Below are 14555 nucleotides of genomic sequence, written 5' to 3'. Positions count from 1 at the left end.
AAACGAAAAAGACATTCTACTGAATGGGAGAAGATATTCACCAATGGTACATCTGATAAGAGGTTAATATCCAAAATTTATAAAGCACTCATACAATACCAAAAAACCAAACAATCCAATTAACAAATGGACAGAGGGCCTGAATAGACATTTCTCCAGAGGACATACAGATGGCTAATAAACATAACAAGATGCTCAGCATGACTAATCATCAGAGAAATGCAAATAAAAACCACAATTATATCACCTCACTCCTGTCAGAATGACTATCAATAAATCAGCAAACAAGTATTGGCGAGGATGTGGAGAAAAGGGATCCCTCGTGCACTGCTGGTGGGAATGTAAATTGGTGCGGCCACTATGGAAAACTGGAGGTTCCTCAAAAAATGAAAAATAGAACTACTTATGACCCAGCAATTCCAGTCCTGCATATTTATCCAAAGAAATCCAAAACACTAATTCTAAAAGATACATGCACCCCTATGTTCATTGCAGTGCTATTTACAATAACCAAGATAAGGAGGCAACCTAAGTGCCTCCCAGTAGGTGACTGGATACAGAAGAGGTGGTACTTATATACAATAGAATATTACTCTGCCATAAAAAGAATGAAATCTTAACCATTTGCAACAACATGGATGGATCTAGAGAATGTCATGTTAAGTGAAATAAGTCAGACCAATACCATATGATCTCTGGTGGAATCTAAAGAACAAAATAAATGAACAAACAAAACAGACTCATGGATACAGAGAACAAACTGATGGTTACTAGATGGGAGGGGGTGGGGGGATGAATGGAAAAGGTGAAGGGGTTAGGAAGCACAGAGTGGTAGTTACAGATTAGTCATGGGGTTGTAAAGTGTAGTATGGGGAATGTAGTCAATAATAACTGTACAGTGTGATAGACTTACTGGGGTCATCACTTTGTGTCTAAGGTGTCTAATCACTGCGTGTTTTGTACACCTGACACTGGGAAACCCCCTTCCCCCCACAAAAAAACGAGACTAGTAGGTGGGAGTGAGAGGCAGCCTCCTTTTTGGTTTCTATCTGGTATTTAACCGGATGCTTTGCGCAGTGTTCATTCTTATTCATAGTGCTTTTCTTTGGGTTCTCGTTTCTTTTCTCCCATAACTGTACCCTGCTCTTTTGCCATACGACTCTTACCTGATTGTAAGACTAGGAGAATCCAGGAGGTGGACACACAACTGCTGAGATTGAGTGTTGGTGGTTTGCCAAGCACAAAGGACCCCCTAAACTCTTGGTGAGGAACACAAGAGCCAAGCAAAAAGCAGAGAGGGGCAAGGGGCCAGGAGCGGTGGAGGTGGGGGGATTAAAGCAGCTGGGGGTCCACGTGCAGCACCAGCTCACCTGAGACCAGCAGGAGAGGGCAAGGCAGCCTTCCTGCCAGTTCGCTAAGGTATTTTAACTGTAAAATACACCCTTAGCTTTCACTCCTTTCTGTTGAGACTAACAGAATAGAATACTCTTGGGAGGTAGGAGGAAAATTCTATAGACATGTAAGTTTCCTTTCTAATTATGATTGGTGTTTATACTGACTATTCACAAAAGGCAATGCACCAGTCTTTTTTTTTTTTTTTTAATAGGATACATATGTCAAAAAGGATGTTCCTTTGTGGCAAAAACATGGACAGAACTTCTGAAACATGTAAGAGAAACCCATAAAGGTAAGGCGACATGAATGGTTTGGTATAAACGTTTACCCCTATAGAACTGAGGTGGTGCGTTTAAAGAGGGAAATATTAAATGTGTGATTTAAAATAATGGCTGTTTTGTGAAGTGCTGAGCACTTCAGCTGTTTGACAAAGGAGCAGATACCTGAGGTCCCAGGTACGTCGGGAAGAGCTACGCCAGGTCTTAGGCTAACGTGCACACTTAGCACTTTTAAAGGCTCTGACAAGCGAAGAATGTTGGGAGGCACTGGTGTTCAGGGGGACAGCTGGGGAACCCCTGCTTCTTAGCAAGGGGGACTGTATGTAACATAAGCACTTGACAAACGTTCAAGCAATAAAAAACGAGTTTTTATGGCTTTTATTCATAGTTCCTCTGAAATTTCTGACTTATGTATAATCCTAAGGTTTTCGGCACTGAATACGTTTCTTATATATTGACTATTAATGTTTTCTGTGTGGTAAGACCTGGGGAAAGCGGCTTAACATTTTGTATGCCTCACCAGAGGAAACAGTGTGTGACGTGTGCCAGAAAACGCTGAAGCGCAAAGATTACCTGAAGCAGCATATGAAGACTCACGCCGCAGACAGGGCTGTGTGGCGGTGTCCCCGGGAGGGCTGCGGTAGGACCTACACCACTGTGTTCAATCTCCAGAGCCACATTCTCTCCTTCCATGAGGAGAGGCGCCCGTTTGTGTGTGAGCATGCTGGCTGTGGCAAAACGTTTGCCATGAAAGTAAGTACTGCCCCTCACAGAAGGGTCTGGCCCCCCAGCTGGGTTCCTAGGAGCCCTGGATGCCAGGGAGGTGGCCCAGGGCCTGCCGGTGGGAAGGCTGGCTGAGCAGGGCCCCAAGACCTCCCGCTCTTGGCTTCAGCCACGTGGGTCTGAACCCTAGTCCACAGGACAGCTGGATTTGCCTATGCCAAGTGGTCCAAAGTGTGGCTCCCGCCTCACCTGGGAGTTGCTAGAAATGCACGTCCGTATGTCCTAGTCTAGACCTCCTGAATTAGAAACTGCGAGTTGGTTGGGGCCCAGAAACATGGTAACAAACCCTCCAGGTGCTTCTCACGTGGCAGTGGCCTGTGGTACCATGTGCTTGTTATTCATAGGTGTTTTGGGTGTTCTTTTAAAAAGACTGCCGTCACCTGGGAGCCATCCTTTTCGACCAGTGTGGGGATGGAGAAGGGAGGTGGGCGACGGGCGTGAGGGGCTGCAGAACCTCGGGAATCCAGTCTAGACCTTGATGTGATGCCAGTAGGTGAGGAGTGTGACACTAACGGAGGGGCCTATGCGGCTCTGCAGACTCTGGTTGGCGCTTACAAGCACCTACTGTGAGGAAAGACTGAAGAGAGGAGGCCGAGCGCAGGTCCAAGCCACCAGAAACCACGTGGAGCTGGCGGCGGTCAGCACCGAGGGGCGGCAGGACAGGCCCCTGCTGACAGCTGCGGTTAGAAGAGCGTCCTTCACTGGGCGCAGTTCATTGACAACTGGTTTTCCTGACCTCCCTCTTACTGAGGAGAGCTAAGCAGCCACAGGTGGTTGAGACTAAACCCGAACCCGGGGCATGGGAGGGGGCGGTGATGTCCATCCAGGGTGAGGCAGAATCCTGTGTGGCAGGAGCCCTGGTACCTAGAGGTCGCGTCACTTGAGAACAGAACAGAAAGAAGGCTGACCATTTAAATAACTCAGTGTTCACCTTCATAGACACCAAATGGCAATGTTTTAAAAATCTAACTTTGTTTCTGTTCCCTCATTGCAGCAGAGTCTCACGAGGCACGCCATCGTGCATGACCCTGACAAGAAGAAAATGAAGCTCAAAGTAAGTTGAGTTGACTTAGGCCAGCTGCTGTTTGTGAAACACAAAATGCCTAATTAAGCCAGAGGCGATCTATTTAGAATACGTTCAGCTCCTTACAGCGAGCCTGCCCCACTAGTGAAAGCGACTGTAGGGACTTCAGTTGCTTATACGGGAGTGCTGTGTACCTAGCGGTGTACAGCTATTGTCAAGTTAGTTCTGATAGTTCTGATCTTGAATTCCAATGGTCTATTTTCCTTATTTCCAAAGGTGAAACGAGCTCGTGCAAAACGGAGTTTGGCCTCTCGCCTCAGTGGCTATATCCCTCCTAAAAGGAAACAAGAACAGGGCTTCTCGTTGCCGACAGCTGGCATGTCGCTGAGCTGCGCAGAGGACAAGGTGCTCTCTACAGTTGCAGCGCTTGCCCTCAGCTAAGCGTCCAGCTCCTTTCTGTACAGGACGACAGACCAGCCAGCTCAGCTACAGGCAGACCTGAGATACTGGGGGTGGGTTCCAGACCACCGCAGTAAAGCGAATATGCAATAAAGCGACTCGTAATGCTTTTGCTGGTGGAGGGTCTTGCCTCCAATTTGTAAAAACCTGCAGCATCTGCGAAGCACAGTAATGCAATAAAAGGACGAATGTCTCTTTCAGAGGCACATTTTTCTTTATTAAATCACTGATGCAGGACATCTGATTCTCTACCGTTTCCATTTTCTTTGTTCAAAGAGTCTCCTTACTGGGTCCCTTGAGTTTCCCTATATGCAATCTCTTCCTTTTTGCTCAAAGGACGAAGAACACATAATACAGCTTTTCCTCCTTTAACAGGTTGTGGGCTGGATGAGAAGGTAGCCAATCCAGGCATAGTCTGGAGGATTTGATTAAATATCTCCTCCTAAGAATGGAAATAGCCAAAGATTAATTTAAAACCCGTATCTTTTGAGTCTTTCTAGTGTTTATACTCTACAAACCATAAACCCCAGCATTCTTGAATTCCTATTTTAAGTGATTCGCTAAATCAAACGCTCCATACCCAGTTAAACTGACTGACACTGTCCAGGCAGTTCTACAAACGCCTGTAACTAAACAAAGGCACTAAAGGCTTGCTAGTTTCACATCGCTACTCTGCCACTGCGCTCAGGGCCACGGCTGGCCCCAGGCTACCTTCCTGCCACAACGGGTATAAAGCAGTTGGTTCAGGCATTGGCAAAATACCTGCTTATCCCCCAAACTCTTAGCCCAGTGCGTTTCCCAACACTCACTCAGTCACTTGGGTGATGAGAAAAATGCACCTGGTTCGAGAGGTTCTGGGTGAGTTGGGCGAGGACCCAGGCCTGAGTGATTCCAACATGAACTAGAGCTGAAAACCACGGGACCAGGCTGCCTTTCAGCTGAGGACCAGTTACTGACTAAATGCCACGTAGCTGTTCCATGAACTTACCCTGGGACTGGAAACACACACACACTTTCCTGAAGACACTTTCACTTCATATATGATGCTTCTTACAGGCATTTATAAAGAGGACACAAACTTTAAAAAGAATGAATCTATAAAGCTGCTAGTTTTCCTATTTAAATGTTAAATATTCTACAATTTGTAAAACAGAATCACAGATAGCCTTTAAATGATGAAGTAGAATGTTTTCACAGGGCAACATTTTTGTTACAATGGAAAAAGTAATTACATACAGTCTGCTTGCATTACAAAAAACCAACTAGGAACCTGTGACTGTCACTGGGTACAACTACTGTCACTTTTCTTTGCCTTTCCAGTTGCCAGATTTTTTACAATTGTATTTCGTATCAGAAAACAACACGTTACTCATACCTGCTTCTACTTACCACTTTATTTTCTGGCTCTTCTACATTCTTCCCTTTCTTTATGGTAATTTGAACTTTGTATTTTTTCTCAATCCACTGCTGAATCTGTTTACTCTTTGTGTCCAAATCATGTTGTCCAATATTTGAAGAAAAAGTTAGCTCCTTTGTCAGAGTCGGTTCTAGTTTGAAACAGTGAGACTTGGTGCTAGGACTATTCACTGTCCTGCTTACGAGACCTAAACGCTCATGTACATAAACTCTTAGGTTGCCACAGGCGCCCTAACGGTCCTCCCCTGACGTGAGTTTCACAGACCAGTAAACACTTGTTTAAACAGGGGAGACAAACATAAAGGTACCAATTTTTTGCCTTCTAAGCAAGGGCATTTAAAAATGAAATGCCTCCATTTATTGTTACCATCATTTGATGAAAGAATTCCAATAGAATGGTCCTTTTAAAAGGAACATATTCAGCTCTATGATAAAATTGATTATCCTTATTTTTCTTTCTTATGTGATCAGCGTTGGGGAAGTACTCTTCTCATCTTCGCATCCTTTTGTGATGCCCTCCTAGCTCCAGTGGGGTCATCCAGACTGTCAGACAAGGGGGAACTCCCTATGTTCTGCATTCATTCTGTCTCTGGAAATCCTCACGATTAGAAAGTAATTTTACAGGAAGGAGCAGACTATGCATTAAAGGCACTGGGACAATTGAGAGGTTTCATAGGGAGAGAAGTTAGATTTCAAACCCATACCAAAATCTTCCCAGATGGACTATCTAAATGTGAAAAAAATACAACTTTAAAACAAACAGAAGGAAAGGATATGTTTATGACCTTAGGACGAGGGAAAAAATAGAGAGAAATCTAAGATATTTGCATCATACAGAATAAAGAACCCCATAAATCAGGAAGAAAAATAAACCATCGATAGAAAAAAAGAAATATGAATAGGAAATTTCCTAAGAAAAACTAAGAATATGAAGAGGAAAGGCAAATGGTGAAAGGAAATACAAATGAAAACACTAAGATACGGTTTCTCCCCCATCAGCATGAGAAAAATTAGAGTCTGATGGCACCAAGTGTGGGTAAGGATACAAAGAAATGCAGAAATTTCACACACTGCTGACGATTGCTCCATGGAATCTGGAGCACACACGAGACACTGATACACACGCTCATTGTTCATAATAATGAAAACTGGAAACAAGCCCAATGGCCATGGAAGGGGACTAACAAAGCTATGGCATATGCTTCTGATGAACTGTCACCTGGTAATTATAATAACCACAGCTACTACAGAAACATCCTGAAAACAATAGCGTACCACTTACAATTTATGCACAGAAAATCATTCTATTACATACTTTGTGACTACGTAACGAGTTGAACAGCATGGAGTGGATCTACAGCTGCGTCTGCAAGAGCAAGCGGGTCCTCTAGGGAGGGGAGGAGGATGGAACAGAACGCACAGGGGACCTCAACTTTTCTGTATTCTCTTTAAAGAAATCTGATGCATGACAATGCTTGTTCATTTTGGATGGTAACAGTTGTTTATTATATTTCTCTGTGCTTTTAATTTCCAAAATAAGTAATTTTTCTAAAAGAAGAATTCTTTTATTAACACCTCTTTGCTTCCTACCAGTTGGTCCTAGTTTCAGTGTGTTCAACATTTTTTTCAGCAAAATAGTTTGGGGTCCTTATCAATCTAGTTGGCTTCTTCTGAAAATTTTGTTTTCCAGTCAACTTCTTGTTAAGTGTGGTGTTACAAACTGAGCCACACAAGGTGTGATTTTCTCAAGACACACAGCCTCACTGTGGCAGCCGTGGGGCCAGTCTTCCGACCCCTGCCCCAGTGTGTTTTCCATGGAACAATCTTAATGATCAACACTTACCAGGAATCATGAAAAACAAACATCGTCACTTAATATCCAATTGGGGTTTCTATAAGGTTTAAATGGCAAGAGCCCTGTAAGGTGACTGATAAAATATGTAAATGAGTATCACTCCCAGTATTGTAACAAAATGGGAGAGGCTCTGTGGTGGATCACCTCAGTTTAGAAAGTGCTTCCATGTAATTAACCAAACACCTGCACTTTAGAGATGAGATAAAAAGGAGGATAGGTGAGTGGCCCAGACAGGAACAGGAACTTGACTCCATCTCTTCCGGGTCTCATCTTCTCAGCCCTCAGTTACTCTGCCTGCCTGGCGTTTGGAGACCCCGCTAAAGACGAAGGGGCAGGAAGAGCTCCCATCATTTCGCTGTTTACCCCTCATTTTGCACAGGTTGAAAGGAAGAGATGATAGATACAGAAGACAAAGGAAAAGGAAAAAACAGGAATAGAAATAAGGGAGGGATGAAAAAAAGCGCTGGAAACAGTGGTGAAACTGAATTTTCCAGTTTTCCACTCCCCCTCACAAGGCACCGTGGCAATACCCAGTGTGAGCTGATGTGCAGGCAGAGCGAGCCACCTACCAGGTGCAGGCCTCGTCTTTTCCCTCTCTCTCAGTCTCAGTCGCTCTTCGTGAATCTGCGTCCCTGTCATGAGCTGGAACTCGGGAGGCTCTGCGCTGCTGTTCCTTTTCACAAGTCGCAGGTCTCGCTCGTCCATGAGTCGAATCACGGCAGCTCGGTGCATGTTTCCCAAATCATTGCCCTTCTCATCAAATACACGAATGATCCGCTCACTAATTTTCCTTCCAATGTTACTAAAACCAGTGTCGTTCTTTTTTCTCTTTTTTCTTGCATCCTGGGTGTCCTCAGTACTAAAAGCTTTTGCAAGAATTAAATGGGACAGTCTTGGGGCAGAAGCAATAAGGGACAACTGTGTCTTTTGAACGATGTAGATACCAATACTTCTTCTAATACAATGGTTTTCAGTCTTTATGGTTTGTAATGTTAATGTCTTTAGAAAAAGAGCAGCCATCCTAAAAAGAAGGGAGAAAAGTTCATGAAAATTCAGTCACTTGTTCTTATGGTTTGACATTGTGGCACATGGAGGGTGTTGTGTGAGGCTGTGGGAACTCTGTCATCTGTGAACGTGACGGATCTGTGCACAGGAAACATACCAATATCACGGGCCATTAGGTGACCGTGGTCACACTAACTCATGGTGGTACTGTACCCACTACACGTTCTTGTTAGATTAACCACATTGGCACAGTGCTTTGGCCTTCCCTTTTTTTTCTTTCCCAAATGTCTCATTTGATTCTGTTTCCCATGGATCTTACAGTGCCAACTTCAAAAGCAAAGATCATCCAAAAGGTTTATTAAGGAGGATGTAGTCTAAAATCCTTGGTGATTCATAAATAGCCATTCATAAACTTGATAATTCATTGGTATATCTGATGGTATACAAAATATTAGAGCACCATTCGGGGAAGGGAACTCTCTCCATGAAGAAAGCTACCCACTGGAAGAACTAGGTGCGACTATCGGAAAGGAAATGCCCTGACAATCAAAGTGCTGACCGCAAACTAGAAAGCTCCCTCGCGAGGTAAGTAAGGCATTCCTACCAAATGTTACCTAAGCATTAGGCACAGATGGCGACACCAGTTTTCCTCCAGTTGTGAGTGCTGCCCTCATAAATGGTTTTGTTTTTTAATTGCTAATCTGCCACAATAAATATCTCTCTCCTTCCATTCACGTTAAGTAAAGCTTAGAAGTGCAGGTGAAGGAGGGATGAGAGGACCCATTCATCCACTAATCTAGGGTTTGCTGACAAAACACTAGAGCATCAAGAACTCAGAGGTGTGCCGCCAAAGATGAAACAGGAAAGGATGAGGTGCGTAAGTCGTGCTTCTCACAGAACGTGCCCGGGGTCAACTGCATGCACATCGCCTGGGCTGTTTGTTAAAACTGGAAATTCCCTCTGCTCCCTAGCTTTGATCCCACCTGTCAACCCACTGATCGTATCCGCCACCACCAGTCAGGCCCCTTGTTGACAGTCATATGGAAAAAAAAAAAAAAAGCACTTTAAATTGAAAAGAAAGTGACGGAACATGCATATTCTCTCTTCCCTCCTTATCTAGCTTGACAACACCCACGTTTACTGCTTTGACTCCAACATCTCCCATGAATTCCAAACGTGTAGTTAACTGCCTACCCAACACCTCCCCCTACGGTAGATACCCGGCAGTCACCCTAACATGTCCAAACCTGGATTCTCCATCTCCCCCGCTACACTCGCTCCTCCCTCAGTCTCTCCTGGCTCATACGGTGACAACACATCTTTCCATATGGTCAGGCCAAAATGACAAAGTTATCCTAGACTCTTCTTTTTCTCTCAGCAATTCATCAGCAAGTCTTGTTCAACCTTTAAAATACACCCAGGATCCAGTCGCTTCCCACCTTCTCCATTGCTACCACCCCGCTCCAAAAATTCCATCATCTCTCCCTGGATTGCGGTAGAGACCTCCTGACTGGTCTCCCTGCCCTCGCCCCCCTGTAATTTATCACCCACGCGGCCACAGAGCGATCCTTCTAAAATGTGTAAGTCAGACCTTGTCCCTCCACTGGCTCCCATCTCAGGGCAAAAGCCAAACCCACACAGGGACCTGTGGTGCCCTCCATGACCCGGCCCCCACCTTCCTCTGCCCGTTGCACTGACCCCTTCCTCTGGCTTGCAGTTCCAGCCTTGCTGGCCCCCTGCTGTCCTTGTAAACACTGGAGTCCCTCCCCCCCCACCCCCTGGCCCTTGTGCCCCCGAGTTCTTTCCTTCACAGTGTGCAGTTCATTTACTTCAGGTCCGTGAAGCCTTCCCTGCCCACTCTTTCTACAATGGCACCCCATCATTTTCAAACCCATTACCTGGCCTTTAACAAAATTCACTGCCGGACATAGCACAGAATTATTTACACCTAAGTTTATAATCTCTCCTCACCAGAATGGAAGCTTCAAGGCAAAAATGTAACCTGTCCATTCTGTTCACTGCTGTGTTTCTAGCACTAGTACCTGAACCTGGCTCAGTACGCTGAATGGATGGATAAGCCAAGGGGACCCGCCAGGAGGGATGGCAGTGTCTGCTGGCATCTAACCTCTAGGTCTTCAGATGTGCATGCTCCACCAACCATGCCAACGCTGGTCGGCTGCACTCTTCACGTTGCCAGCCATCAGAGGTCTACCGACCTCAGTGACATCGATGGCCAGATGTTTCATCTACAGTGAGCGAGATGAATTGACTGGTCCTTAACTGGTTGGGAATTCCAGCTGTAGATGTTGTAAAGCCTCTAAGGTGGGGCAAACTGCATTTTAAATAGCTGAGATGCTTATTGTTTAATAAAAAAGCCAGGTATTTGTTGGTGGAGGAAGCCCCCAAACCAAAAAAGCAGAAACGGACACCAGAGAAAACTTTTTTTTCCATTTAGCATCAGAAAAGTAGCAGGAGCATCAAGTCCCAAATTTCACTGAGCTAGGATGAAACTACCAGTTATAGATGAAAGCTAATGAGCCCTGTGTAATGAATTATCAACATATAAAAATGGAAAATATTATTTCAAAATGTAGGACTTTTAAGAACAAGTAAGCAAATAAACTAGGCATAGGAAAAAGATGAAATTTATAGAAACCCTGGTTATTTAAGGTTGAAGATATACTGATCTTTTTCCCTATTCTTCCTAAATAATTATTTCTCAAAACTTTTTAAAAGGAGGAAGCATTTTTATACTAATAAATAAATTTCATTTATTTGCAAAATATTTCAGAAAAATGATGTAGAATATTTTTAAACTTTAAAAGCACTTCCCAAGAGAAAAAGATAAAATGAAAAAACATTGTTCTAAGTTTTTTAATAAAGTTTTTTACCATTATTCAAATTTTAAAAAGCTTTATATTTTCTTGACTTACACAACAATTAGGTTTCAATACCAGTTAAATTTTGGCTTTTAAGCAGCCAAGTTGAAGATGTGCATGCTTCTTTAAAATAAGCTTTTCCTAGATAAAATTATAAATACAAAGTTAAGGGAAAAACACCCGGTTATTAAATTTGAAGCACAATAGCCACATAAATTCAAATAATTACGTTTTTTTATTAGGGAAATTTTCAAACCTGTACAGAAAGAACAGTGTAAGAAGACCTTATGCACCCATCACTCAGCATCCTAATAATTAGCAGCACGTGACCACGCTTGCTTCATCTCTACCCTTCAACTATTCCTACCCCCACCCAGCCATGAACTATTTCAAAGGACAGCTTATCTCATCAGAATACGTCAGTATGTCACTTCCAAGAGTACGGACGCTTCTATTTTTTTTAATAACCACAATAACATTATCCCAATTAATAATCATTCCTTTTTATCATCAGATACCAAGTTTTCAGATTTCCCCGAAGTGTTATAATTTTGTGTACATTTCACTTACAGTTGGTAACACGAAGGGCCTCCTACTGGCCAAATGTGATAATTTAAACATTAATGACTAAATTTCATTTCAACACACTGAATATGCAAAAATCTATAAAAAAGAGATAATTTGCCACAACTACACATGACTGTTGTCCTGACTCCTTACTTTGAAAATTGGTAATTAAAGAAGAACTAAGCATGTATCCTACCTTTTTAGGAAGAACTGGAATCATCCCCAGCTGATGAAGAAAAGCTCTTCTTCAGAGAATGCCAGCTAACAAATGGAGAAGAAAAGTAAAAGTAATTTAAAAAATCGCCACTTTGCCACCTCCAATCAAATCACTGATTCAGGCGAGGACAGATACAAAAAGCATTAGGTAAAACGCTGATGAAGAAACAAGGTACTCAAGTGATGCCAAAGGGCGACCCAAAGATGACTTCCCAACTGAAACAGAAAAAACACTCTGGCCGTCACCCTCAGAACCAGGGGTCAGACTCAGCATCCAGATGCTGGACAACCGACATCCCAGTGCCCGGGTCCTCGTGTGACACGGCTCATGGAGGAGCGTTCTGTGAAGCAGTCCTGACAGCAGGTTAACCTGAACCTGGTCCAGCCTCCAGACGTACCTTCCAGATTCCAAGGAATACAAGGTTCAGTAGGTACAATCACGAGGGCTGGGCCCCATCCTGTAAGAAATGAAATTGCTTACATGTATTTTGAAACTATGCAGACTGAGGAGTGAAAATAACTTCTATTTGTTTACTCACTGTTTTTCTTTCTTATATAGCTGACATTCACAAGCTCACATTGACATCTATTCTTTCCAGGGAGGTTGAATCAAAGTAACATAGATTCTAGCAGTTTAAGTATTTGTGAAATTAATTTTGCCAATGCCTATGATTTTAAAATTCTCTCATTTTCCAAAGGAGTTTCACAAAGTCCTTGCTTCTGTCTGCAGACCTGAAAACTGTCCCAGCTGCCCCCTTCCAGCCCAGGTTGTGCAGCCTCAGTCCCAGAGGACTGCACTGTGGTCACCATGCCTTCATGTCCCTGTCCCTTGCTTCTGGTTTTGCTCTTCCATAAGGAGCACGAAGTACTCTAAACACCAGTGTTGGCTGTTCAAGAGCTAAAAACACTGATTTACAACACTGGAAAAAGCCAATAGTATCTTTGGCCAATTAACCATTTTTTTAGATATAAAATTTTTGTTTTATTTTTTAGTTATTTTATTAAAATAACCTAATAATCACCCAGGAAAAGTTTCTTAAAAAGCTTTTAAGTCCAGAGCCAAAGACTCAATATCACAAGTTGGATTTATTCCCACAAATCTTCTAAATGGTCATCTTGTCTTCCAGAACTCCCTCAGTGACCAGCATTCTGGTCCATTCAGAGCCATATGTGGTCTTTTCCACTCCTACTCTGCCTCACTCATAGCTAACCCCACACCAAGTCTCATCAGTTTTACTTCCTAATACCACTCAAATCCATCCACTTCTCTCCAGATCTATTGCCACCACCCTAGTTTAAGATACCATCCATGCTTGTTTTATTCCCTCCAGTCTCCTGACTAAGCTCTGAGAGCACACTTGACCTCTGCACTCAGCTCTCCCCTCTGCACTGCTGTCACCATACCCAGAACCCTCCCCATCTCAAAACTGCCCCTCACTAGGCCAAAAGGCCCTTCCTTCCCCCCTCTCCAGCGTCCTCCTATACAAACTCCCTTTGCCTAAACCATACTGGCTGTTGATTCTGGAAATGCTTTCCCCCAGGTTTAGGAAATCTGAGATCATTGCCTAGTGCTATCTTTCTCAGGGCATTCTGACTACCTCCCAGACTTAGCCAGATCTCCCCCTAATCACTCCGCTCCCACCTGTTCGTTGAGCTCAACATTAAGTATTCCACAGTATAGTTTATCTTTCCCTTGTAGCATTTACCACCATTATAATTTAGTGATTATCTCACTAGTTTCTCTCCTTCACTAGACAGTAAGTTCTATGAAGCAGGGACAGAATCTGATTTATCCTTTACTGTATTGTGTCTTGCACAATAAATAGTAGTTGATTTTCCTCCACTCTCTACTTTCTTAGACTGAGGCCTTTTATAACATGTACTTGAAACCGCAGCTTTTCAGTAAAAACACGTGATAAATGGGGGGAAAATAGGCATCCCAGTCACTTCTCAACACTCCCCACTGTGGATCCTCCCGCAGCTTTTGCTTGGCCAGCCTTTCCTGCGCAGGCGCACAGCACAGGTACAGAGGCCGGCAACGCTTCCCAGAAGGGCGGAGCCGGTCACCTGCAGCAGCGGTGGCCACGCCCTCCCCGAGAAGGGGCGTAGGGACGTACGGTGTGCGTGTGTACGGGCGCGTACGTGCACCGGAATGGCGGGGTGGGACGTCCAAGGGACTGAAGGACAAGCACGGGGTCTGGGTCCTACGGCTCCCGGATGCCCGAGCAGCAGCTTGGGCCCGAAGACGGTTTTCCAGCCCGGCCGAATCCCCGACCCCATGGCAGGGCCTGCGGGGCCTCTCCGCGCTCCGCCCGGCAGCATGGGTGGCACTGACCTTCCAGGGATGCGGCGGAACAATGCCGCCTCCTCCGCAGGCACGCTCCTAAGACCACGTCCTCCCACGGCAGGTCCACTCACCCGCGCAGCGTCCCTCGCTTTTAGCTTTCCCGTACCGGGACGGCAATTGGTAAGGTCTGGCTCAGGGAGCAGTAAATGGGCTCCGCGGCCAGACCCCTTCGCTCTCCGTAGTGGGTGGGGCTTCCGCCCGCCTCTTTTAAAGGAAAGGTGACCTGGGGAAGCGCTTTTGCGGCTCACCAGATAAATCCCTCCGACAAAAAAGAAAAAAAGTGCAGAGGGCGAGCTGCTGTTCCTGCCGAGAAATAGCTGCTGACTTGGCT

General features: G+C 44.5%; 2 protein-coding genes across 2 annotated transcripts in view; one reads left to right on the top strand and one right to left on the bottom strand.

Moving 5' to 3' along the window:
* GTF3A (general transcription factor IIIA) overlaps positions 1 to 4178 on the top strand; it is a 19442-nt gene extending 15264 nt beyond the window's left edge. Inside the window, exons 8-11 of the mRNA XM_019736429.3 lie at positions 1607 to 1687; positions 2197 to 2426; positions 3451 to 3510; positions 3757 to 4178. Of these exons, the coding sequence (XP_019591988.3) occupies positions 1607 to 1687; positions 2197 to 2426; positions 3451 to 3510; positions 3757 to 3921 (536 nt within the window). The 3' untranslated portion in view covers positions 3922 to 4178. The remainder of the gene's footprint in view (positions 1 to 1606; positions 1688 to 2196; positions 2427 to 3450; positions 3511 to 3756) is intronic.
* On the bottom strand, positions 4135 to 14555 carry MTIF3 (mitochondrial translational initiation factor 3). Its single transcript, XM_019736516.3, is given in 6 exon segments — positions 4135 to 4381; positions 5329 to 5486; positions 7780 to 8231; positions 11858 to 11922; positions 12276 to 12335; positions 14213 to 14555. Coding segments are annotated over 3 exon segments (828 nt in total). The 5' UTR covers position 8231; positions 11858 to 11922; positions 12276 to 12335; positions 14213 to 14555; the 3' UTR covers positions 4135 to 4162.

The sequence above is a fragment of the Rhinolophus sinicus genome, chromosome 16 (genome assembly GCF_057876585.1).
Source record: "Rhinolophus sinicus isolate RSI-liver-muscle chromosome 16, RSI-T2T, whole genome shotgun sequence".
Lineage (NCBI taxonomy): Eukaryota > Metazoa > Chordata > Mammalia > Chiroptera > Rhinolophidae > Rhinolophus > Rhinolophus sinicus.
This window is presented reverse-complemented; position numbering and strand designations above follow the sequence as displayed.